Source organism: Cydia fagiglandana, chromosome 17 (genome assembly GCF_963556715.1).
Source record: "Cydia fagiglandana chromosome 17, ilCydFagi1.1, whole genome shotgun sequence".
In the NCBI taxonomy this organism is placed as follows: domain Eukaryota; kingdom Metazoa; phylum Arthropoda; class Insecta; order Lepidoptera; family Tortricidae; genus Cydia; species Cydia fagiglandana.
The window spans coordinates 2092186-2118863 of NC_085948.1; the positions used below are offsets into that span (position 1 = coordinate 2092186).

The 26678-nt window shown below is 35.8% G+C and overlaps 2 protein-coding genes across 4 annotated transcripts in view; one reads left to right on the forward strand and one right to left on the reverse strand.

The window, feature by feature from the left end:
• Positions 1–3612, reverse strand: part of LOC134672682 (uncharacterized) — a 31324-nt gene extending 27712 nt beyond the window's left edge. The window contains exon 1 of the mRNA XM_063530634.1: positions 3472–3612. Within this exon, the coding sequence (XP_063386704.1) occupies positions 3472–3612 (141 nt within the window). The remainder of the gene's footprint in view (positions 1–3471) is intronic.
• Positions 1–26678, forward strand: part of LOC134672789 (RNA-binding protein lark) — a 529293-nt gene that overhangs the window by 432686 nt on the left and 69929 nt on the right. The gene's annotated exons all lie outside the window — the stretch shown is intronic.

The following is a 26678-nucleotide window of genomic DNA, read 5'->3' on the forward strand; positions in this document are numbered from 1 at the left end:
AGGTAGAATTAATGGTTATAGTTGCTTGAAGTTGGCTCGGTATTAATTACGGAGGTATAAACCGAAACGATTCATTGTTTTCAGGTTGCGTAGTAGGAAAACTGCTGTGAGCCCCAGTCTGTGGCTTAGCGTCGAGGCGGCCGCACGCTCGCGTTCGTCCGCTCCGCTCTTAAACCGCGAGTGTTCCGAATTCGAATTTCAAAATATCAAAGTGCCATCTTAGTTTTTGTTTTTTTTTCTGTGTGCAGTGCCAGGATTTGAATCAAACAGACAAAATCAGGTTGGTTGAACAGTGCATAATACTTACGTAAAAAATTGTAACTATTCTAAATTCTTGTCGATTGTGTAAGTAAAAGTGAGGAAAAGAGTGTAATAGTACAATAGGTATTTTTTATCGGAAATTCGTTGATACGCTTTCGGTTCTATTTTTAATTAATGTTTTTGTCAGTTGTTTTTAGCGTTTTACGTGCGTTTAGATTTTCATTTTGGTGACCGGAAAATATAATTAATTACCTTCATTTTCCCTTTCCTTTAATTAAAGCAGAGGCCCTAAGGAATACAAATAATGTTTTTTTTCCTTTTAGAAAAGACTGGCTAACATATTATTTTATAGGGACAACTTATTATCTACTGACAAAAATATATGTTCTAAATAAATATACAGTATACATCAGAAAGAAAGGCAAAGAAAGAGACCCAACAATGTTCAGGTCATACTGAGCAACTTTTACTATGGGACCAACCCCGAAATCATGGAAAAAAAATTTACGCTCCCATAGGAAATTTCAACATCAGACCAGCAAAATGTATGAAACATCCAATTTTATTTCGCGTTTTCGGGGTTGGTCCCATAGTAAAAGTTGCTCAGTATGACCTAAACATTAATGGCTCCCTTTCTTGGCCTTTTGTTCTGATACATACTGTAGTTTACTTAGAAAATTGTTTAGAAAACTGTAACAGCGAAGTCAACTTGCTTGACGGTCTCAAGTAAGTATTATTTCGCGGAGGAAATAAAATATAATAATTATAGGTATCTAAATGACAAGTGATTTAATAAAAGTTTGGAAAATTAATAATAGGTATCGTAACGCATTGGACCGGCAATCCAAGGATGTGGGTTCGAGTCCCACTTTCCCCAGAGTTGATTTTTTCATTGTGATTGTCATCTGTATTTACTATTTATAGAATATCGTACCAGATTACTGAATGGACTCGTTCTCGCTATTCTCTAAAATATTTTATTTTTCCTTTTTCGAAACCTATTAACGAATATGTACTTTATATTAAAATACGCTTTATTGACCAAAACTTATGTTATAGGTAGGTTTTTGAAAAAATAAATAAGAATTTAAATTTTAATGTACCTGTCCCAATTTTCCTAGTAGGGATTTATTTTGTTAAAGGTACTACACAGGGTGTAATCGTTAAGTGTAGCCAGGCGATAATTAAGTAAATATAACAGATATCAGAAAACTTCAAACTATCGAAAGTACGTTACCCAATGAGTAAAATTATATTAATAACTTTTTTTAATAAAAGCAGAAATATCCCAAACATTAACTTCAAACCCTCCCATACATTTACTAACTACGACGACTCACCCCTCAAATAACGTCGGTGTCGTAAGAGATAAAACTCCTCCTGAAGCAGGTAAAGTCAGCAAAAATATATGCTTAGCACCCTTGCATACATATTTGTATGCTGAGAGCTAGTAGTTTTTCTGACTGTACATAATACCATTTATGTGGGTTCGACCACTATCGTTCGTTTTTTTTGCATTAGAAATGAGGTAAACAATCTTGATGTGTCTTTTAATTAAAAAACACGTTTTAAAAGTAAGTCACGGTAAATATGTAACAATTATGAATCTAATACCATCATTTATATTCTTCTGCTTTCATAAGTAATAGGTACTTACTGATTTTTATAAAGCGTTTTTCAATTAAAAGACATGTCAAGATCGCTTACCTTCTTTCTAATGCTAAAAAAACGGACTATAATTATGTACTCACTATGAAATAAATATGAAGAAAAACTTTGATTTTGAAGACTTCAAGATTTTTTTTCAGAATAAGAAAATTCAATAGCAAGGGCCAGTTGCACCAACCACATTTGACAGATTGATCAACGTCAGCCGGCGCGCCCCGGCACTTTACTATGAAACTTTCCATACGTAAAAATTTAGCGAACTCTTTAACGATACCAACAGTTTGGTGCAACCGACCCTATGTGAATGATCCAAAAGTCCATACCAAGAGTCACCTTTATGACAATAATTGTTCTAATTATAGGGTTTTATAGAAAAAAAAAATCCTTTAAAGAACAGCCAGGGCTGTATCGCATTGTCTACTTGCTTGCTGATCAAATGTTTGTCCAACGTGTTTACAAATATTGAGCCTATAGGAACAATAGACAATATTCAATAGATAATTGTGTTGTTAGAAGTCAACGGCACTGTCGTTTGTTTTTATTATTATCTGAATTCGAACACCTAAATAATTGTTCCTATAGTTACGTCATTTAAGTGTAATGCGGTATTTCCGGACCGACGAACTTAAGACGTTAGTCACGAAATCGCCTTTTCATACAAACTTAGTTCCCTCATTTTCCTTTCTGGAATAGTATACAAAGAAATTTAGTACAAATTGTGTCAAAATATTCTCAGTAATCAATTATCATTTAATTCATTACTATGACAATATTTTGACACAATTTGTTGTATATCTACCACGGCTGCATAGCTACGTTTGTTTTATTGCGAATTTTTAATTACTTATAAGAGTTAGGAGCATTAAAATTTTTTAGCAAATCTGTTTTTCGCACGTAATTTGTACAATACCCGATCAAAAAATTCATTGTATGGATAGCTATGGTTAATATACATCAAATTATCTCAATACCTAAAGAGGAAATAGGGGACTACCTTTGTATGGAATGGAGAAGCGGTTTTCCCCTTTCCTCTTAAGTCCGGCAACGCACTTACGACCTCTTTGGTGTCGCGGGTAACCATGGGCGTAGGTAATGGCTTACTATCAAGCGATTCGACTGTTATTTTATGCGGTAGTAAACACCACGACCTTACGCTTGACCGGTTTTATTATTTGTTGTTACTTCGCTTTTTGTAAAGCCCAAGCAAGATTCTATTTCCGCGCGAGTTTTTCGAACTACCCGCAACACAACAACAACAACAACAAAACAACAACACACACACAACAACAAGATTCTATTTGACCCTGAGAGTGTCGCTACAAACAGGTCACATGATCAGATCAGATGGTGGATGGAGGACCACATGATCAGATCAGATGGTGGATGGAGGACCACATGATCAGATCAGATGGTGGATGGAGGACCACATGATCAGATCAGATGGTGGATGGAGGACCACATGATCAAATCAGATGGTGGATGGAGGACCACATGATCAGATCAGATGGTGGATGGAGGACGAGGTAGTGGACATCCACCAACCCGCTGGGTGGACACCGTAAAGAAGGCCTGCCAGGGATCTACACAGGCGCCTATTATTAGGAAGGCATAAAATCGCGCGGAATGGAGAGCCTTCGTGCACAAAATAATGATGAGGTCGTCGTGGTTGCGACCCTCAGTCATGAGGAATCGAGGAAGAAGAGGAAGAAACAGACCACATACTTAATAATACTACCTAAGTAGCTACCTACCGGACATATCAACTACAAATTTCAAAACATTGTTTTTAGAGACGAGTCTGCCATTTTGTGGCCTGAATCTGAAACATAAACTGTATATTGACAGTTCACGCTAAAGCAAGCGCTGCCCGCTACAGTTCACGTATTGAAATTCCTATTGAAATTTAATGCTACTAATGCCGGATACTCATTAGCGAGCCGTAACCGTAACCGTTCCATGTACTGTAACCAAAAAAACATAGTGCGACGGTGTGCGGTTTGCGACGGTTACGGTTACGGCTCTCTTATGTTATGAGTATCCGGCTTTATACTTCCACCTTTTTTAATAAATATTTTCACCTTATTTAATAAATATTTTACCAATTGTATTCTGAGATTTCTTCTTGCAACTAAACTACGGGAATCTTTTTTGCAATTTTGTGGTAAAATCGTTTATAATTCCAAATATAATCTTGTCAGGCTTTTTCTAATTAACTCTTATAAGGTAAAACTCTCTAATCACTATCTGTAAAGGTGGCCACTGACGAGCCTTCCAACAGTCCAAATAGCGTGGCTGCAATTCAAAATCGGTCCGTGAATGTCAAAAACGTACAATGTTTAATATTAGGATGCCGTCCATTTGGATGAATCCATTGTAACGGCATCCATTTGGAAGGCTCGTCAGTGGCCTGCTTAATAATCGTTAAAGCACTCTATGTAAACATTAATACATTGTTTTCATATTTCCTTACACGCGTAAGCCTTTATCCCTCGTCAAAGACAGAAGTGGATACGTATCCACAAATAACCCGTGAGCCGATCAATTTCGATTAAGACGGAAGGGGACGGTCGTTTCTCCATACAAACGTAACCCCATTTTCCTCTTTAGATATTGACATTATTGAAAATATTTTTAAATAATTTGATGTATATTAACTATGGCATAACTGTGCCCCTAAGTTTGATACAAATTTTTATATGCTTCTAACTCTTATAATAATTAAAAATTAGAAAAAAATCTAACCTAACGGCTTAGCTGTGGTTGATATACAACTAATTAAAAGACCGGTCTGGCCTAGTGGGTAGTGACCCCACCTAAGAAGCCGATGGTCCCGGGTTCGAATCCTTGTAAGGGAATTTATTTGTATGATGATACAGATATTTGTTCCTCAGTCATGGTTGTTTTCTATGTATTAATATAATAATATATCGTTGTCTGAGTACCCACAACACAAGCTTTCTCGAGCTTACCGTGGGGCTCAATCAATTAGTGTAAAAAAATTCTATAATATTTATTTAATTGTGTCAAAATATTTCTAATAATGTTAATATCCAGAGAGGAAAATGAGGACTACGTTTGTATGAAAAGTCGATTTCGCGAGGGTCCTCCACTTTCCTCTTAATACCGAAACGAATACTCTTGATATAATCCTGGATAATTGGGGATCACACACTGATCTGTGAAGTAGGACGGACTGTAGGATGTTTCATTTTTTCGAATGTACGATTTTCACTTTGCAGGGATTAATTTTATATTCCCCGTTGATGAAAAAAGAAAAAAAACACCGGGTTGCACTCCGGGAGTGCCGGCAGAAGTGAAAACTCAATGACATTGTAACAGTTTTTCGATCAGGTCACGTGTCCGTCTTACGAATTTTCAATCTGTCGAATCTGTCGGTCACGTGACCTGTTGCGAGTTTAACATTGTTTCCCCATCACAAAAAGTGCACAGCGCCGCTAAAGAAGTTTTCACTTCAATAATCGCTCGATATTTATTATTTATTTTTATATATTTTAATCTTTATTGCACAATGCATGAAGGTACAAATGGCGGACTTAATGCCTTAAGGCATTCTCTACCAGTCAACCGTATTATATTTATCTATGTTACTTTTCTAATATATAATTTGGTTCGTTGGTAAAAATTAGCCAAGTCGAATCCTTTACAATTTCAGGATTTTCTACACGGCACAGAACTTGGCACACATATAGATCTCAATCCGTTTGTCGGCGAGTCAACAACGACACATATTCTTAATATTGAATTTGGCTCTCATGTCACATTTATGTTTTTGTTGGGATAGGTATATATAACCTGGCAATATATATCGTAAAATGGAGTGAGTAGGGTTCGCGGGGAGAGTTGGGTTATGAACGGGGAGAGAAGGGATGAAAGGGGGTTAAGATGGGATTTTAAGGCTACTGCTACAAAAATAATGCATTCCAATTTAAAATGGAGCTATAGTAATACTCCATCCAAAAATCACCTATGTATGAAAACCCAACTCACCCCCAATACGAGGGACTACGGGGTGAGGTGGGATTTACTGTTTATCGTCAAAGTTATGAAATGGAACGACCCAAAATAAAATACAAACGTCCGGAACACTTATTATATACACCATTCAGTTTGCATATATAAAAGTTTTTGGCAAAAAATTCATTTTTGGTACAAGCTTTTATCGCCGACTGTACTTTTCTTTCCACAGGCAACTAATAGGTACTCATCGAGACAATTCTAAAAACCCCAAACACAATTAGGTTTCGTTGTTTTATCACAGAGTTCCTATGGCCACCTCCGGTCTCCATCATCAGATCAGCTCGATGACACCATAATATTGCATTGTCACCCGACTTTCGTACCTATGTCATACAAAATTTCAGCTCAATCGGAGACCGGGAACTGGATCAAATTTAACTTGCAAGATTTGATTACACACAGACAGACAACGGTCAGGTGAAACTAAATAAAAGCTTGTAAAAATAAAGTGTTATCGAGGTTTGAATGTCAGTTTTGCACCTACTCACCCCATTTTACGGTAGCTAATGGTTGAAAAAATATCCTGTAAGTATGTGTAACACCGGTAACTACCAAGGTTTCTACACAAGCAGGCAAGATCCAGACTCATTAACCTAAATACTCTTTACGTGAAACTTTAGCTTTCAGTCTTTTATCAAAGCCGGAGCTTTAGGTCCTAGGTTACAAAAAAACACTAAAAGGATGTAATGTTACATAAAAAGGACAGGTTTCTATTTAATGAGAGCACAGCAAACAATCTCCAAAACAGTATTGAATTCGACTGTATAAAAATATTTTCTTTATATTTGTAAGGGAGGTATTCCTATCCAATTTCTTTAATGTGCAATGCGTCTCACAATTTAGTTTAATGAGATAGTGAGACGCACTGACATAATTGGACAGGTGGAATAGCATCCTGTCAGGAAACGGCACGGGAAAATGCAGATCGTAACGCAAATCAGGCATTCTTCATACGGGAAGTAAGTAATATGACTCGTAAGGCACTGGCAGTTTTGGTTTGGCGCTGCCGCATCGAATGTGTTAAAGTCATAAAATAGTCAAGAGTATTTTCTAATTATATAGTATATAACTGCGTTGGATTGCGTGTTTAAGCATTATGATTAAATTTAAGTGTTACGGCAAAGTATATAAGCTGCCGTAATTGGCGTGAACCGGAATACCTAGGTCACAATAAATTGAATTAAATTGTTTGCTTATTTTTTCTATATTTGCATTGTTTTAGCTATTGGCATTAATTCGTAACAAAAATAATGTATTTCCAAGAAGCAAACATTGCCATAAGTAAGCAGTGGTGGCCGAGTGGATATGACATCTGACTTTCAACCCGGAGGTCGCGGGTTCAAATCCTGGCTCGTACCAATGAGTTTTTCGAAACTTATGTACGAAATATCATTTGATATTTTCCACTAGCTTTTCGGTGAAGGAAAACGTGAGGAAACCTGCATACATCTGCGAAGAAATTCAAAGGTGTATGTGAAGTCCCCAATCCGCATTGGGCTAGCGTGGGGACTATAGCCCAAGCCCTCTCGCGCATGAGAGGAGGCCTGTGCTCAGCAGTGGGACGTATATAGGCTGAAATGATGATGATGATGATGAAACATTGCCATCAGGTACTCTTTAAAAGCCACAGCATCAAATATTGAGTTTAATAGTTATTATAGTATTTTCCAAATAGCTTGGGTACTGTGACAGCCGTCATCTCGATACACATTTCAGTTTTGAGGTTATAAATTGTATGAAGATGACAGCTGTCCGTACCCAAGCTCCAAAACAGTACGTTACGACTCGGACACTTCCCGTATGAAGAAAGAATGCCCTATATATATACGTTACGACTTAAATTCTTCCGTACCATGTCCTTGTTTTGTATTTGTATGTTTTTGCGCCCGAAAACCCGGGCTCTACTGACAACGCAGTAGGTATGTCCCTCGAGGTATGAATCTAATTCCTGCCACATCCATACCCACTTAAGAAAGTTTAACTTTAACCTTATTACTTTAGCAATCGATTAGGGGTATCGGAAAGGGAATCGAGTAGTTTAATCGAGTAAACATCAAAGCTTGTATGTTGATTAGCTATGCACAACGTTGGATGATTATTTGAGATTAATGCTGAAACATCTGTAACTATTAATAAGCAATATTATTAGTAAAATTAATATCCATAATAAACAGATATACAGTATATAGAACATAATATGTTTATTATTTTTAAAGCATAATTTTTGGTGAAATTGTCCCCAATTCTTCCGTTTTTTAAGAACTTTAAGACACTAGCACATACAAATTTAGCTCTAGGTCAAGGCTTCATACCAGAGTCATAAAAATACAGTCTCAAAGTTAATTCTACTAAAAACTGTCACAAACATGTAAAATGAGTAGGTAAACAGGGCAGAGTTACGCGCGACCCTCAAAGTAACGAAGGTCAGCCAATAAGTTGCACGTTGCCGATGGTACGCCTCGTTTCACAGAGTTTCGCAAATTATTGCAAAAAATGGCGGCTTACGGCTCAGACGCACTGCTAGCTACAATATTGTTGGATTAGAAATTATACTAGCCTTAGCTTAGTGAATAGAATCAGGCGTTAGTTTGCGGAAATCCATGTTAATTAAAGCCAAAATATTACTTTGCTAATCCGCGAAAAATTAGCTTTTCGCGGATTAGCAGTCATATTTTGGTTTTGATTAGTCTTAGCTTTCCGAAGGCAAAATATTGCAAGGGCAGACTCGAAGCAAAACCACTTTTCGATCCTACTACCAACCATGTTGGTGCCGGTCGTGCTTGATGGTAAGCTGTCACTATTGCCTATAGACGCCTGCAACTCCAGGGATGTTATATGTGCGTTGCCAACCCTTTAAAAACCTTTTTTGAATTTACTAGGTTAAATTAGGCTTGACAGAAAAAATCACAAAAACATGGCTAATTTAATTTAATTTTAACCACCCTGTAAACCACAGCAGTACAGTTTTAGCCTAAAATAGTTAGTGACATAGCCGAGGGATGAAACGAGCAAAATTTTATTCAGAAATATGTTTTAAGACTTCTTTTCAGGTAAAAGGTTTTAGCTCACGTTGGCCACCTTTTCCATCGCAAGATTCAAATGGCGCCCTTCCCTTTCCCTTCTAATTTCAGGTTTTACGCCTGCTCTTAAATCAATATTTTGAATTGTATACATAACTTACCAAATATTTCCTCACCCAACATAAGAATTACCTAAATACCTACTCCTAGTTCTTACTTGCTATTTTTCGTAAGCGTTGAATATTAATGGACGCCGATCCTAACCAACTGCGCAAGAGCACAATGTGTTACGATATGCGATTACCCGTAATTACATCGTATAGTGCGGATGTCAAAAATTAACTTCCTTTGCAAAGTTGATATCGAAATTTAAATTGTTTCTATCGGATTATGGAGTGGACCCAGGTATGTCCTTAAACTACGTCTAGGACCCGGGTATGTCCTTAAATCACGTCCAAGACCACCGGTGGGCGGGCAGCAGCGTCCCTCAAATTCGGTGTACTCGACTGCGATCGCCAACCCGCCTGCCAAGCGTGGCGATTATGGCATTCACCCCCCCTAAGGGGGAGGCCTATGTTCAGCAGTGGACGTCTTATGGCTGAGATGATGATGATGATGGATTATGGAGTGCAGTTATCATTTCTTCGAAATGCATTGGTGAAATTGTGTCAAAAACAAATCGCTGGTCGAATATTACAGGGTTCTATGTTACACTTTTATCGAACTGAAATTTGAACATTATCATTATTATTAAGTAACATAGAATCCTGTAATATTGGGTCAGCGAAATGTGTCCATGCGTAGAGTATAATATATCTTGGTCCTCAAAATTTGGTAGGCTGTATTTTTATATTTATATATTTGTCTGAGTCATAAAGTCATTTTATAGAGAAATTTAATGAAAATGAAAATGAAAATGAAAATGAAAAATTATTTATTTAGGTATCAAAAATGCAGCTTATTACATTGTAGAAGGGTATTACATTTTTAAAAGTATTCTATTGTTAGACAGCCTAGGAATAGTGTCCTGAGCCCTAAACTAGGTAAACCTGTCTTATAGGGATCAGGGATTAAACCACCGCTAGTTCTAGCAATGCAGCAAACGTTGGTTGGAAAGTATACACAAGTTAAAAATTTATACCGAAGGTCTGATCGCTTACATATAGAACTAAACATATACAATGCAACATTTATGGCAACAATTTTTATAATTTAACACGGATGATAGAAATATGACATTGCCCTTAGACCAGTATCAACTATATGTATACTCATCTGTTTATACATTTATATTTACCGTTAGACTATTACTATTATTTATTATACCTACTGCTAAGATAATTACGTAAGTGTGTTGTGTGAGTGTATGTGTGTGTGTGTGTGTGTGTTTATGTGTTGTGTGTGTGAGCTTGTATGATGAACTATACCTAACTATGATATATTATATTATTACTTTATTACTTTAATACTATGTAAATTTGACATTTGCGTCAGGAATACGTACCTAAATATCACTTAGCTTGAGTGAGCGATTCCTTGTTTATTTTTGGTTTTTCTCGAATATCCCGGTAGAAACAACAAGATCCCTTAATTCATCGCCAGACGTCGCTGAAGAAATTTTGAAGACAAATGTGGCAGAATGTACAGAAATCTTCAAATTTTCGTATGTCTCATCGAATATAGTTCTTAAGACTTTTAGGTCTTTAAATTTAAAGAAAACAGAAGATCTTTGGGGCCTGTCTGTCAAAGTATTAGATTCCATCATTGAGTCAATTACACCATACTTAGCTGAGATTTTCAACAGATGCATTGATGCTGGAATTTTTCCAGATATTATGAAACATAGCAAAATTATCCCTCTGTTTAAATCAGGAACGAGAACAGATCCCACGAACTTTAGACCGATTTCAATACTACCGGCATTAAGCAAAGTGTTCGAGAAACTTATTCTGAATCAACTATTGTCACATTTCAACAGAAACAAACTGCTTGATAGCAATCAATTTGGTTTCACCAAAGGTCGATCGACTACTGACGCCGGTGCGGTACTTCTAAAACACATCTTTGATGCTTGGGAAAAAGCTCAAGATGCTGTTGGAATTTTCTGTGATCTGTCAAAGGCATTTGATTGCGTTGATCACGAAAATTTAAAGAGAAAATTAAGCCGCTATGGTATAAAAGCTAGTGCCCTAGACCTGGTCTCATCGTACCTTTCGTATAGAACTCAGCGAGTAGTTATTAATGGAACTCAATCGGCGGGGTCCCCGGTAGCCCTCGGAGTGCCTCAAGGTTCAATTCTTGGTCCCTTCCTGTTTTTGGTATACATTAATGACTTACCAAAAGTTGTGCAAGATAGACATGATATAGTGTTATTTGCAGATGACACTTCCCTTATATTTAAAGTGGACAGAAAGGAAAATAGCTTCGAGAGCATTAATGACGCGCTATCTACCATTGTAAACTGGTTTACGGCAAACAATTTGCTTTTGAACGCCAAGAAAACCAAATGCATCAAGTTTACGCTACCTAATGTCAAGCAGGTAAATAACAGCAAGATTAAAATAAAAGGTGATACGCTGGAATTTGAGGACCGAACTGTTTTCCTGGGAGTCACTCTAGACTCCAAACTGCAATGGCATGCACATATAGGCACTCTAGCCGGAAAACTTAGTTCAGCAGCCTATGCAGTGAGGAGAATCAAACAGCTGACAAACGTAGAGACGGCCAGGCTGGTATACTTTAGTTACTTCCATAGTGTTATGTCTTATGGAATTCTGTTGTGGGGAAAAGCGGCAGATATTCAGACAATATTTGTGCTGCAAAAACGAGCTGTACGTTCCATCTATGGACTGGGCGCTCGAGTATCCCTAAGAGAGAAATTCAAAGAAGTTAACGTTCTTACCGTTGCATCTCAATACATACTAGAGAATATTATGTATGTTCGGAAAAACATCCACGAATTCAAGGTTAACAGTGACATCCATAACTATAACACTAGAAACAAACATAAACTTGCTGTGCCCGCCCACCGCCTCCGTAAGGTTAGTACGTCTTTCGTCGGGAACTGTACACGTTTTTATAACAAAGTCCCCACTGATGTAGCGAATTTACCACTTCACAAATTTAAGTCGCACATTAAGCAGTCCTTGTTACGTAAGGCGTACTATACTGTAAATGATTTTATAAACGATAGAGATGCTTTTAAGCCGGTAGCTTGATTTCATTAGTATAATAAGAATTAAATAAATATTGTTATTTTTTTTTTTACATTGTGAATTAAATATGCTAGTGTCCAGTAGAATTGACACATGAGACAATGATGTTCTCGCTTGATTATATTGTTCAATTTAATTTTAGTTTTGGACACTTGGAGACCTTATACATCTCTAAGTACATATTTATTTATTTGATTATTATTTTTGATTGTACATACTTACCTATATTTTTAATGTTTCTGACACTTAGAGACCTTTACATCTCTAAGTCAACTTAGGCTAGTAATTATGTGAAACTATATTACTGTCTTTTTATGTAACATATGAGCACAAAATGCCGTGTCTTACAGCTACATGTTATTACTATTTTAATATTAATATAGGCCGGTAGCTTGAACATGTCATGCTCGCTTAAAAGTCTTTGCTTACGGTGGCGTTGTTGATCGGGTCGCCACTTTCCCGAATGAAGGTTGAGGGAGGCGATGGCTGAGATACGCGTCATACTCGTGAACGGGTGCTGTTTGTGGAGACTGGTCTGTTAAGCTAACACGAGCTATTATACTTAGTAACTTTTATTAATTAATTACAGTGAGACGCCTCATTCTGTTCTCGTATGTTTCTTTTCTTTTAATGAATGTATTAATTATACAGGATATTGACTCTTGGAGACCCTATACATCTCTAAGGATAACTTGATAAACTATATAATCTTATAGTTCTGACACCTAGAGACATTTACACCTCTAAATATTATAGATTTTTTTTGTGTGTGTTTTTTTATCTGTATTTTGTATGTAATTCGACATTAAGAGACCATATACATCTCTTAGTAATTGTAATACGTTAGATTGAATTGTTAGTTTTATTTTATAAAATTGTTGATGTTATTATTTTTGCTTTTATGTAAATTCAATGTTGACGTGTAAAAGTGCCCTTGTGGCCTATTTGCTGAATAAATGTTGATGTTTGATGTTTGGGTTTAATTTCAATTGCAAAACTGTCTACAATGCTTACCCGCAGAGCAGCCGCAGCGGCTCGCCAGCAGGAGACTGATAAACTCCAACTTACCTTGCTGGAGTTGAAAATATCCAAGGAATCTTGTGCTCAATTGCTCAGTGAAAGGGAAGACAGTGAGAAGGAACTATTATTAGTACTTAATAGCAATGATAAGCTTAAAAAGGAACTGTGCTCATTAGAAGCTGACTACAATAATGTAAATTCAGAGCGGGCCCGGCTTCAGGAGACGGTTGACAGGTTCACTGAGTGTAGTGCTGCGTATGAGCAGGCCCTGAAGGACATCAACTCATTGGAGAGAGCACTGCACGACGCCCACGAACAAATCTATGAGTTACAGGAGGCCCAACACAATGCAGCAGCGGCACACTCTCAGAGCTTGTTCGAAGAACTGGTCCGGCCCGACTCTCAGTTGGTCGCCGCACCAGTTGAAAACCTTGTGGCCACTACAGATTTAGCCTATGATACTACCACACCAAGGTTAGTAAATTGCAGCGGAAACAAACTAAAGAAATATATTAAATTAAATAGACTCATAAAAAAAAACCAAAACTTGTCTAAAATAAATAAATTGTTTTTTAAAAAATTGAGATTTTGTAAAATTAATGTTAATTTAGTGGATAAGTTAGATTTATATTCTACCCAGTTAGAAAATAGTCAACTGCAATATGAAACCGACACACAGACTTTAAAATTAAAAATTCAGAGTTTGGAGGATTCCATAGAATCCTTAGAAAATATAAATGAGAGTTCTAAAAAGGTGATTAATGAATATTCTTTGGCCATGGATGATTTAATATCCCAGATTAAGCTTAATTCAGAACGGTTTGAGTCACTGACCAATGCCCAGTCATGTACTTGTAAGCAAGTGACTGAACATTCGTCGACCAGTTTGCTCGACCTAAGCCTGTGTGACGGTTTACCACAACAGCATGTAAATGATAATAGCTCCTTCCACACTACACAACAAAGCACACCTAAACCTAATGTTATTATGTATTCTGATGAAATTGGAAGCAATATGAGCTCATTTTTAAGCTTTTACCTAAAGGGACTTAGTACAATCAGCAATTGTCTGCCTCACAGTAGCTTTGAAAATATCTTAAAACAAATTTTAAATGACAGTAATATTAATTCTAAGACAACACTGCTTATTCTTATGGGGAATAGGGGTAATGTGAACAAAAATAATTTAATTAAATACTTTGAACAGTTAAACTCGCTTGCAGTGCATGAAATTATTTTTTTCACATTCCCCTATTGTGAGCAAATGTCAGAGGCAGAAAATACCACTAGACATAAGTTAAATATATCTCTATATAATCTTTGTACATATAGTAGTAAGTTTAGCATAATTGACACTAACAATTTTGTTAGTAAATACCATATGCCTATGGTGTTTTTGACTAAAGGCAAGTGTTGCCTTTCAAATTATTATAAAAGACAAATAGCTTTATCGCTATCCTATTTACTTGACATTTCTGCCAAGAATTTGGCAGACAATTCTGCTCCTATTGAGCAGCCCAGTATGAACTTGGAATTGGTTCCAGTCATAACCAATGATTTAATAGATTTAAACTAGCTGTTAAGACAAAAGATTCTGTCTCTGGCAATTTAGTTTTAAATAAATATAATGAAACATACTGCAAACATGGAAAGTATATCCACCTGGTGCATCAAAATATTCAATGTATTAGAGGAAAAAATTTGCAGATTGAACTTTTTTTGAATGATTTTAATATTGATATTTTATGTCTTACTGAACATTGGTTACATAATAATGAATTAATGCCCCAATTTAATAATCACCAGGCGGGAAGTTCGTTCACCAGACTTAGTTCCATACATGGTGGGTCATTAATTATATTAAATAGTCAGTTAAAATTTAAGGAACGTAAGGACATTGTATCCATGTCTGTTGAACGGACTATAGAACTAAGTGCAGTTGAATTAGAGCAATTTATTGTTGTCTGTGTGTATAGGCCGCCATTAAGTAATTTTGAATTATTTGAAAACATAATGGAATCTGCCCTACGTAAAATATCATCTTCTAGTAAGAAATTGCTTATATGCGGCGACTTTAATGTAAATATTATGGAAAATTCAACAATGTCTTGTAGATTATTGAATCTTTTTAAATCTTGTAATCTCAACCACATGTTTATGGAGCCCACTAGAGTGACTGCTACTAGTGCAACCTGTATAGATAATATTTTCACAGATATTTTTCCTATTGCTAAAAAAGTTATCAGCAATTTAGAATCTGACCACTTAGGTCAATTAATGGTATTTGAGGCATTTAGGAAAAATACCATGAGAAAACAAATAACTTTTGTACCAGTAACCTCGGACCGCGTGGAAAGAATGAAGCTAAGTTTAGTTCAGGCGCTACCCTTTTTGTCTTCCGATATGAGTCCTAATAGTATGTATAATTCATTCTTTCACACTTTTATGAATCATTATAATGCGATATTCACCTCAAAATCGGTCGTAGTTAGTGGTGCATCAGTTTTTAGTGAGTGGGCTACTGCGGACTTACATCAAAGAAGACGTGAACTGTATGCCTTATATGAGGAACGGCGGTTTAATCAGAGTGATGAATTTAAAGAACATGTGAAGGCGTATTCGAAGAAGTTTAAAGTAGATTGTCATATAGCTAAGCGAAATTATCTAAGTCAGAAAATAAAAAGTAGTTCAGACATTATTAAAGCAACCTGGAAAGTAATAAATGTGGAGACTGGTCGTTCGAAACACACAATTAAAGAACTTAAACTAAACATTGATAACAAAATTATAGATTCTAATTTAGAAGTAGCTACAGAATTTGAAAAATTTTTCACCGAGGTACCAGTATCTACAACTAAGGATTTAAATTCATCACCCTCATCTGCTGTTACATTATTAAAAGATAACGCTCCAGAGTGTTGTGGAGACCTTCATTTTGAACATGTTTGTACCTCAGATGTAATAAAGGCGTTTAAATCAATTAATGTCAAAAAAACTAGTGACCTCTGGGGAGTCTCTGTCCATGCTGTCAAATCCTTAGTAGAAATTGTAGCGCCTGACTTGGTAGTTATATTTAACAACAGTGTTGATTGCGGCGAGTTTCCTGATCTAATGAAACATAGTAAAGTAATTCCTTTATTTAAATCTGGTAGCAGCTCTGACCCCACTAACTTTAGACCGATATCTGTGCTACCAACATTTAGCAAGATTTTTGAAAAATTAGTTCTTTCTCAATTAGTACGATATTTTAACGTTAATAATTTGATGCATAATAAGCAGTTTGGTTTTACACGGGGTCGCTCAACAACCGATGCTGGTGTTGAGCTAATTAAGCATATTTTCGATGCCTGGGAGGAGTCACGAGATGCTTTAGGTGTCTTCTGTGATTTATCTAAGGCCTTCGACTGTGTTTGTCATGAAACATTAATCAGGAAACTTCATTATTACGGCGTTAGAGGATCGGCACTGAATTTACTTAAGTCCTACTTAAATGGTAGAATACAAAGGGTCGATGTGAATGGACAGCGATCACCTGGGTCATTGGTCTCTATGGGTGTACCACAGGGGTCAATATTGGGGCCTTTCCTGTTCCTTATCTACATAAATGACTTGCCATTCCTTGTTAAGACCCACCATGATATAGTATTGTTTGCAGACGACACCTCACTTATTTTCAAAGTCAAACGACAGCAACAAGCTTACAATGATGTAAACAATGCTATTTCAAAAGTAGTAAATTGGTTCAATGTTAATAATTTAATGTTAAATGAGAAAAAAACTAAATGTATTAAGTTTGTCACTAGTAGTAACGTAAGGCATGTGCAAGCAAGTGTCATTATGAAGGATGAGGAATTGGAATTAGTTGATAGTACAGTTTTTCTTGGTATAACTTTAGATTCTAAACTCCAGTGGGGTCCCCATATTGCTACTCTTTCGAATAGACTGAGCTCTGCAGCTTTTGCAGTGAGCAAAATCCGTCAGTTAACTGATGTGAAAACAGCTCGATTAGTATATTTTAGTTACTTCCATAGCATTATGGCATATGGTATTTTACTGTGGGGCGGTGCTTCAGAGATAAATACCATTTTTGTTCTGCAGAAGAGGGCTATTCGAGCAATATACAAAATGAACCATAGAGACTCACTTAGAGATAAATTTAAGGAAATTGACATAATGACAGTTCACTGTCAATACATTTATGAGAATATTCTGTATGTACATAAAAATATTGTAAATTTTAGGAAAAATTGTGAAATCCATAATATTAATACTAGAAATAAACATAAGTTCGCAGTGCCCTTCACTCGGCTCCATAAAATTAAAAAATCATTCATGGGTAATTGTGTAAGATTTTATAATAAACTTCCAAACCATATTACTGAATTATCTATTAATAAATTTAAGAATTATGTAAAGCGTAAACTTATTTCCAAAGCTTATTATACCACTCAGGACTACATGAATGATAATACAACGTGGGATTAATTGTTATTCGAAATGATTATTTATTTATTAGGTATATTTGATTATTGATGAGGAAATGGATATTCCGATGTAATATTATCTACTTGTTTGTTACTTATGCTTTTTTTTGACATTTAGATTTTATTCTAGAAATTCTAGACTAGTATTTTTATATACAATTTTTTTTTAAATGTTTGTCGATCCTTTTGTGAAATTCTTAGTGTTAAATTTGACATGTAAGTATAATAATCCAATTTTATTATGGAATAATATTAACCTCAATAAATTGCTCTGATAATTAATTAGATTAAGATTAATTACGATTCATAAGAGCTTGTTGCTAGGCCTACATGAATAAAGTATATTTTGATTTTGATTGATTGATTGAATGCAGTCGGCATTACTGCTGGCTGCATTACTGTCGCAAATGTCAAACATGATAGTGCTGGCCAGATTTTGGCCATTTGTGGCAACAATGCAGTCGGCAGTAATATACCGCGCCGCATTACTGCAGCAGTATTGCTGGTGCAGTCTGAATCCGAACAGTACCTTTAGCTTAGGTTGTCTAAGCCTTAGACAAACTCTTATGTTTCCGTCATCATTTTTCTTGGACAGTCCTTGCCACAAAGTTTTTATATTTCTTAAATTAGTTTCAGCAAATAGCTTGGTCAAGTCGTTGTCTGCCTTTATCTTTGTAGTTGTAGCTTCCGAGTTTCAGTTATATTTTACTGCTGCACAAACACCATTGTTAGGGCTGCGGCCGACTGTAATGTCACTCAAGTTATGAGAAAGAAGCGTTTTTTTTGAGCCAATTTTTTTCAATTAATTATACTTTCGTATTGTTCTTGTCATTTGCCTATTTTTGTTTCAATGCTGAGCACAGGCGTCCTATCATCAGCATATCTGACAACCCCGGGGTTTTAGGTGCGTGAATGATTATGTGTAAAATAGTTACTAAAATGTGCTTTGAATAGTGTCTGATTTTACAGTTTCTTGACTCGTCTAAATCATTCCCGCACGCACCCAAAACCCCGGTGTATGATCACAAGTGAGTTTGCTTTGAACTTTGGGTATAATTCCACCGCTAGGGGCCCACTGATTAACAGTCCGCCGGACGTTATCGGCCTGTCAGTTGTTCGGATCTGTCAAAATTTTGTCCTGACAGGCCGATACCGTCCGGCGGACTGTTAATCAGTGGGGCCCTTAAAGCTTCCACTTTTTAATTTCTTTGGAAGTAGAACTATTGAAACTGCATATTCGATTCGAGTGAAATAAATATTAGAAGTTCCTTCCAATGGTTCCACACGATGGGTTCTACATGAAAAAAAAAAGCCTATTTGTTTGATTATAAAAAAAATCGAGCAAATTAACGAAAACTCCAAGAGTAAGCACATGTAGGTACGCGACTGATATGCTACTTTATTTGCCCGCTATACGAACCCCGATAAAAACGCCACCGCCTATAACTTGATTCCTGACAAAGTAAGGGAAAAAACCGTATTCATTTTAATTTGTCGTGGGGATTTGTGTCCTTTTTAACGTTTGGGTTGATTTATGACCTCGTTTGTCGACGCGTCGACTTCAGGGGAGGAAATAGCTGATCTTGGACGAAAAGCCCACTGTCCAAATGAAGGGACATTCGTGTTTTGTGCTAATATTGGGTAAACAAAGGGGCTGTAGCCAAGATGTACTTCTTTTTGTTATGTTTTTTGACATTTAGATTTTATTCTAGAAACATTCTAGACTAGTATTTTTTTACGGGACCAACCTTGAAATAGCGAAAAAAAATTTACCCTCCCTTATAAAATGGACCAGCCAAAAATGTATGAAACAGCAAAATTTTTTGGTCCCATAGTAAAAGTTGCTCAGTATACCTATCCGAAAACCTCCCTGGCAACGGGAATGTAGGTAGTTATTTTTTAGCCACTCTGTATAATGTATGGAATTGCCACATGACTTTTTTTTATAGCCAGATGTCACCCCGATACCCATACAAAACGTTTGAAAAGAATCGTGGCAATTAGACGAAACCGCAGACATATTCTCAGAGAATGACCCTGTACATTCAAGCTGGCCGCTAGCAGCCGCTATGGAGCTCAAAAGAGATCACGTCTTTCATTTGTAGTTTAATGAAATGAATTTTTTTTTGTATTTCAGGCAAGTAGTGGCTCATACATAAATACCTTAAAACTAGCATACATAGTCTGCTTCTTTCGCACTCATGAGATGTTCATATCATATACGCGATGCACACTTCCCTTTTGCACACTTCAGTTATGTAGATCTGTGACGTGCGGAAGTCTTGAAATAACTCAAATAACAATATGTTGTCCCAAAATTCTTGATACCCCTTATTAAATATTTTGGCCAATTTATGTTAAAAGGGTTGCGAAATATCAAGGTTATATCCGCCCAAGGCCCGGACACATAGACTAGGAATCCTCTAGACCGAGTTTAGATCAATTATTTCATGCAACCGATGATGCCAAAAATGCGGGGGTGCGCGGGACGAGGCGAGCGAAGTCCCGTACCGCGATATTGGTCCGTTCAAAGACACGGACGTCACACAAAAACACTTTCGACTCGAACGGATGAAATATCCAAGTAGTAGGAAAAAGAGTTGATTATGCGTTGTTGGAAAATTTAACAAAACAAAGGAAAAACTACTCTGTTCCAATTGAATAGGATTTATATTTCATCGAACTGAAGAGGTGCTATAGATAGGTCCTTGGGCCTTAGGAGGATATAGTTATATAATCATGTGTGTTAAGTACAGGCGGATTTTAGGGGCAAAATTAGATGGCAGGTAGGGAGTTCCTATATCGAATAGACGAATAACTCTATTTATGTGTCCTTTGCCTACGCTTGAACCACATATGAGATAGGGAACACACTTATAGTAACATTCCATTTTTAACCGCAGCTGCACTACCGGTACTGAACGCGTCGCTGTCATTGTCAATTTCCATAGTAAAATTGACAGTAATGCAGCTGCGGTTAGAAATGGAATGTTACCCTACAAGAGTTACAAGTAACTTTGAGAAAGTTACTTAAATTTTAAAGGTTAACCTTACCCTTGAAATTAACCTTAAAAGCAAACACCATGTATAAAGTGTCATTCTATGGAATTTGCTAACTATGTAAACAAACCGCCATTTTGAAATTGTCTCTGAATGATGAATTTACTAGTGACTTTTGTTTACATAGTTAGAAAGTTCCATAGAATGGCACTTTAGTGTTCGAACCATTTTTGAAATAAAATTGCCTCTGTTAATCTTTTCGTGCCTTAAATTAATTTTTGAATAGCAGAATATTGTAAGGATTTAAAAATCCGTTGATTTCATTTATTCGCACTTAATTTAGGAATTAATTATCGTCTTTAGACTTCCAAATTTAAAATTAATATCACACTTTTGTTCCCAAAATATACACCTTTCACTAGCAAAATCATGCTTTAACTGCATAAAAATAAGGTTATAAATAGCACTGCCAAGGGTTTTTATCTTAGCGTCCCCGGGGCATCGGTAAAAACGCCACCAATCGATCATTTTGCAAATTTATGCCGGAGCTGTCTACACAAAGCCTGCCGGTGGATAAGGTGAAGGATGTTCACTAGCGTGAACCTCGGGTAAGGACACGCCTTGGCATGAGCGGTTAGGAGAGCACATTTATGCTGGAGCTGTCGACACAAAGCCTGGGTAAGGTTGATGTTTACTAGCGTGAAATCGTGCGTAATAGACCGGGAGATAGTGACACATTTTACTGGGTCATAAAAATAAGGTTATAAATAGCACTGCCAAGGGTTTTTATCTTAGCGTCCCCGGGGCATCGGTAAAAACGCCACCAATCGATCATTTTGCAAATTTATGCCGGAGCTGTCTACACCAGGGACAGGAACCGGTTACCTTAACCGGGGTTTTTCATAGGGTTATTTTAGAAGCGGTTGTAAAAACCCCTACCATAACGGTAACCGTATGATAAGGTAACACTTTGATTCGGTAACCGTATCAGATACGGTTAACCTCTGTTACCGGTAACCGAAATAAAAACCCAGTCTATTCAGTTACCTCATTATAAGGTTTTTGACTAGTTCAAACGATTGCAATCTTTACGCCCACTTAAATTCAACTTGTTATTGAATAACCGAGGTTGGCATGGGCGATCTATGAAGCCTCCAGCACAAACAAGTTTTTTTGCCGTTCCTTTGCTTATCTTTATACCTACCCGTGTGGTGTGTTCTTATTTTAAATCTTATCATATTATAAATAAAATAATTAAAATAAATAATGTTAATAAATAAATAATTTAAATAAAATATATAAAGTAATGAAATAAAAATAAAACAAAATAAAAAAAATAAAAATAAAAAAATAAATAAAATAAATAAAATAAATAAAATAAATAAAATAAATAAAATAAATAAAATAAATAAAATAAATAAAATAAATAAAATAAATAAAATAAATAAAATAAATAAAATAAATAAAATAAATAAAATAAATAAAATAAATAAAATAAATAAAATAAATAAAATAAATAAAATAAATAAAATAAATAAAATAAATAAAATAAATAAAATAAATAAAATAAATAAAATAAATAAAATAAATAAAATAAATAAAATAAATAAAATAAATAAAATAAATAAAATAAATAAAATAAATAAAATAAATAAAATAAATAAAATAAATAAAATAAATAAAATAAATAAAATAAATAAAATAAATAAAATAAATAAAATAAATAAAATAAATAAAATAAATAAAATAAATAAAATAAATAAAATAAATAAAATAAATAAAATAAATAAAATAAATAAAATAAATAAAATAAATAAAATAAATAAAATAAATAAAATAAATAAAATAAATAAAATAAATAAAATAAATAAAATAAATAAAATAAATAAAATAAATAAAATAAATAAAATAAATAAAATAAATAAAATAAATAAAATAAATAAAATAAATAAAATAAATAAAATAAATAAAATAAATAAAATAAATAAAATAAATAAAATAAATAAAATAAATAAAATAAATAAAATAAATAAAATAAATAAAATAAATAAAATAAATAAAATAAATAAAATAAATAAAATAAATAAAATAAATAAAATAAATAAAATAAATAAAATAAATAAAATAAATAAAATAAATAAAATAAATAAAATAAATAAAATAAATAAAATAAATAAAATAAATAAAATAAATAAAATAAATAAAATAAATAAAATAAATAAAATAAATAAAATAAATAAAATAAATAAAATAAGAAATAAAATAAATAAAATAAATAAAATAAGAAATAAAATAAATACAATAAATAACATATATAATATATAAAATAAATAAAATAAATACTTCCGGTCCTGTAATAATAAAATTATAGGTCGTCCGTTTCAAACGAATCCTCAGCCCGCAAGTAGCTTCCGAGCCTCGACAATAATGTACTAAAAATGTAGCAAACCAATAAGCAACGGATAATAAAGGTTACCATAACTGAATGAAAACCTGTTGAAAACCCTTAACAATGTTAGGGTTACCGTTTCAATAAGCTTACCATTACAATCAGGTAACCGTATGATAGGGTTACCGAATGATAAGGTAACCGAAACGATTGGGTTACCGAATTGATAGGATTAAGCGTAAAGAGGGGTTTTCCGGTCCTTGGCTACACAAAGCCTGCCGGTGGATAAGGTGAAGGATGTTCACTAGCGTGAACCTCGGGTAAGGACACGCCTTGGCATGAGCGCTTAGCAGAGTACATTTATGCTGGAGCTGTCGACACAAAGCCTGGGTAAGGTGGATGTTTACTAGCGTGAAATCGTGCGTAAGGACACGCCTTGGCATGAAAGGTTAGCGGAATGTATCTTGCAGTGGAAGCCTATACAGAAAGTCTGCCTAAAATAAGGTACAGAATTGTCCCTAATATGAATCTTGGAAGTTGGTCGCATTTTGTGCAAGGTCATGGTATTCCGGCGCTTACCAGTCCGGCACGCCCAGTAATCCGGCAATTAGCGACTCGAGGTGACGTTCTGCATTCTGCTGAGGCATCGTTGTTGTCGCCGGTGTATCTGCCAATTTCCATGATAAAACCAGTGACGGAATGACGGAATTCCACAAACTGAGTCCTGCAAGGAATATTTCATAAATCTCAAAATACTTACTGTCCCGTGTCTGTACATCCTTCTGCTCCTCACTGACTTGGTCAAAAGTCTAAAGGAGTACGAGACCAATGAAGAGAGGGAGACACGTGTAAGTACTAGAAGAAAATACCTACACTGTAAACTGCAGCCTAAACTTAATATAGTCACTCATTGCGCAGAATTTCAGAGTGTGCAGCTCTACAACAAGCTTCCCAGTGAGTGGAGGAACATCGATAGCCTTGTTATCTTTAAAAATAAATTAAAAACACTGCTGCTGAAAGAGTGCTTTTATTCTATAGTGGAGTTTACAACCTACCTTAGTAATTTGTCTTCGTAATGTTCGTATTAACTATTTTAGATAAATACGTATGATATTGTACTGCATGTTAGATTTTAAAATTCTTAGATTTAAGGACCTAGATTTAAGCAACTTAGTATGTAGTTATATTCAAATACAATTGTCACATTGTTCATGAATAAATAAATAATAAATAATAATAATGAACGTCATAATAACGGCAGTAATGCGGCGGCAAACGTCACTTATTTTGTCAAGGAAATTGATAGATGCAGAGGCAGCAACAACGACACAGCAGCAATAATATGCAGCTATAGTTGACATCCGAACGCCACCTTCAGTTGACTCGCTCTATAATCTGGCAGTTTACACATGCACAGCCGAAGGCAGGATTACATCTTCTACCATTTTCCGCCAAGTGCATTGTGTCCGCTGGCTTGGCCACCTCGAAAGAATGAGTGAAGTTGAGTGAAAAGGGCCTAAATGGGTCGACCAACTGGATGCCGTTCATCCTAAATATTGTTGGGCAGAGTGGAGGCAGATTTCCGTGAGCTCGGCGTCGGTGACAGCTGGCGGGATACCGCTCTGGACCGAGCAAAGTGGCGTGCTCTTGTGTTGGAGGCCAAGACTCATTTCGAGCCATCGCGCCAGCCAGCCAAGTAAGCAGTAAGTTGTAAGTAAGTAAGGTAAACGTACTAGTGCTTCACATGCTAATGCCCAATAGATGACACCTTGTTGTTACCTCTTTTGACAATGACTTAAGTTCCAAGATGACGTATATGTACTGGGACCGCGTTGAGCACCAATACCAGTAGTTGTAGTTTTAGTTTTTAAGGCATTTTGTATATGGGTACCCACTGCCTAAAATAAAAGCTTTTTTTTTTTATTACATTATGTACTATTTTCCGTAAAACACCATTCGCTCTACTCAAGAAATAAGGCAGCCTAACCTCAACAAGCTTAACATACACACACACTATGTGCACTTCAGTTCATTTGTGGTGCGCGTGCCGCGGTCGCTGCAGGACACCATCGCAAGCGCGGACTTCTGGCCGAAGGGTGTGGTGTTTCGGCGGTTCCGGGGCAACCTGCCGAACCCTACGCCGAGTCAGACGAAGCTACGGAGCCACGCCGTTACGTCGTCGCCCAAATCTAATGTTTAGTTAATTTAATTTTTTATGTGTATTGTTTTTCTTTGTCTTTTCTTTTACTTTGTAGTTTCACAGTGCCTTGGTTTTATACTGTAATGCTGTGTTACTTATTTGATCAATAAAATAAATAAAATAAATAAATAAATAATAATAATTTACTGCCCCATAATGAAGTGCTTTTAGAAGTATTAAGGGAGCTCTTTTTCATTTTTACCCCAAACCATCGACTTTCATCACTCATGGGCTTTCCTGTAATTCCTTTCCCGTCTTTTAAAGTCCAATGCGAAATGAATTGGGGTTGGGAGTCATAAATATGTACGACGTGTTGGGTTGCTAAAGGAACCAAGATGGGACCGACGAGTAGAAGTTATGTGATATTTCTTTATTGAAATATGATGATTGATGATACATTTCTTCTTCTTCTTCCTCGCGTTATCCCGGCATTTTGCCACGGCTCACATAGGAGCCTGGGGTCCGCTTGGCAACTAAATCCCATGATTTGACGTAGGCACTAGTTTTTACGAAAGCGACTGCCATCTGACCTTCCAACTCAGAGGGGAAACTAGGCCTTATTGGGATTAGTCCGGTTTCCTCACGATGTTTTCCTTCACCGAAAAGCGACTAGTAAATATCAAATGATATTTCGTACATAAGTTCCGAAAAACTCATTGGTACGAGCCGGGGTTTGAACCCGCGACCTCCGGATTGCAAGTCGCACGCTCTTACCGCTAGGCCACCAGCGCTTCTTCATATGATGATACATTTATAGCTTTATAAAGTAACAAGAAATAAATCTTACTGGAAGTCCATCTAATATTTCAACTTGGGGAACAAATCAAATTATTTAGTAATATACATTTTGATTTGGGTTTTTCAGTACCTGGTGTCCGGTGGCATCGGGTGGACTTGGTCACTTTTCTTTATTATTATTATTTGGAGCCTGTCGTGTCCCACTGCTGGGCAAAGGCCTCCCCCCAATTTCTCCACAAATCTCTGTCAAGTGCTATGTCTGGCCACTCCTTTAAGAAGGAGTCTAGTTCATCCCGCCATCGCCGGCAGGGTCTGCCAGGTCCCCGATTTGAGTTTTCGGGCTCCCACTCTGAAGTGATTTTGCCCCACAACTCATTCGGCATTCGGCAGACGTGACCAGCCCAGTCCCATTTTAGCTTGGCCGCCTTCCGAGCTACATCGATGATTTGGGTCTTGGAGCGTAGCGTGGTGTTTTCACTTTTCTTTAGTGTATGATGTCTATTTTCAGTTTATAATTTATATATAGTGTGACTACTTAAAAAGAACAAATCAAAGAATATTTCCTAAAATAATTTGATTTGTTCCCTAGTCGGGCAAATAAAAACATTTAACAAAAAAAAATCATATTCGCTAGTGTTTAGTTTT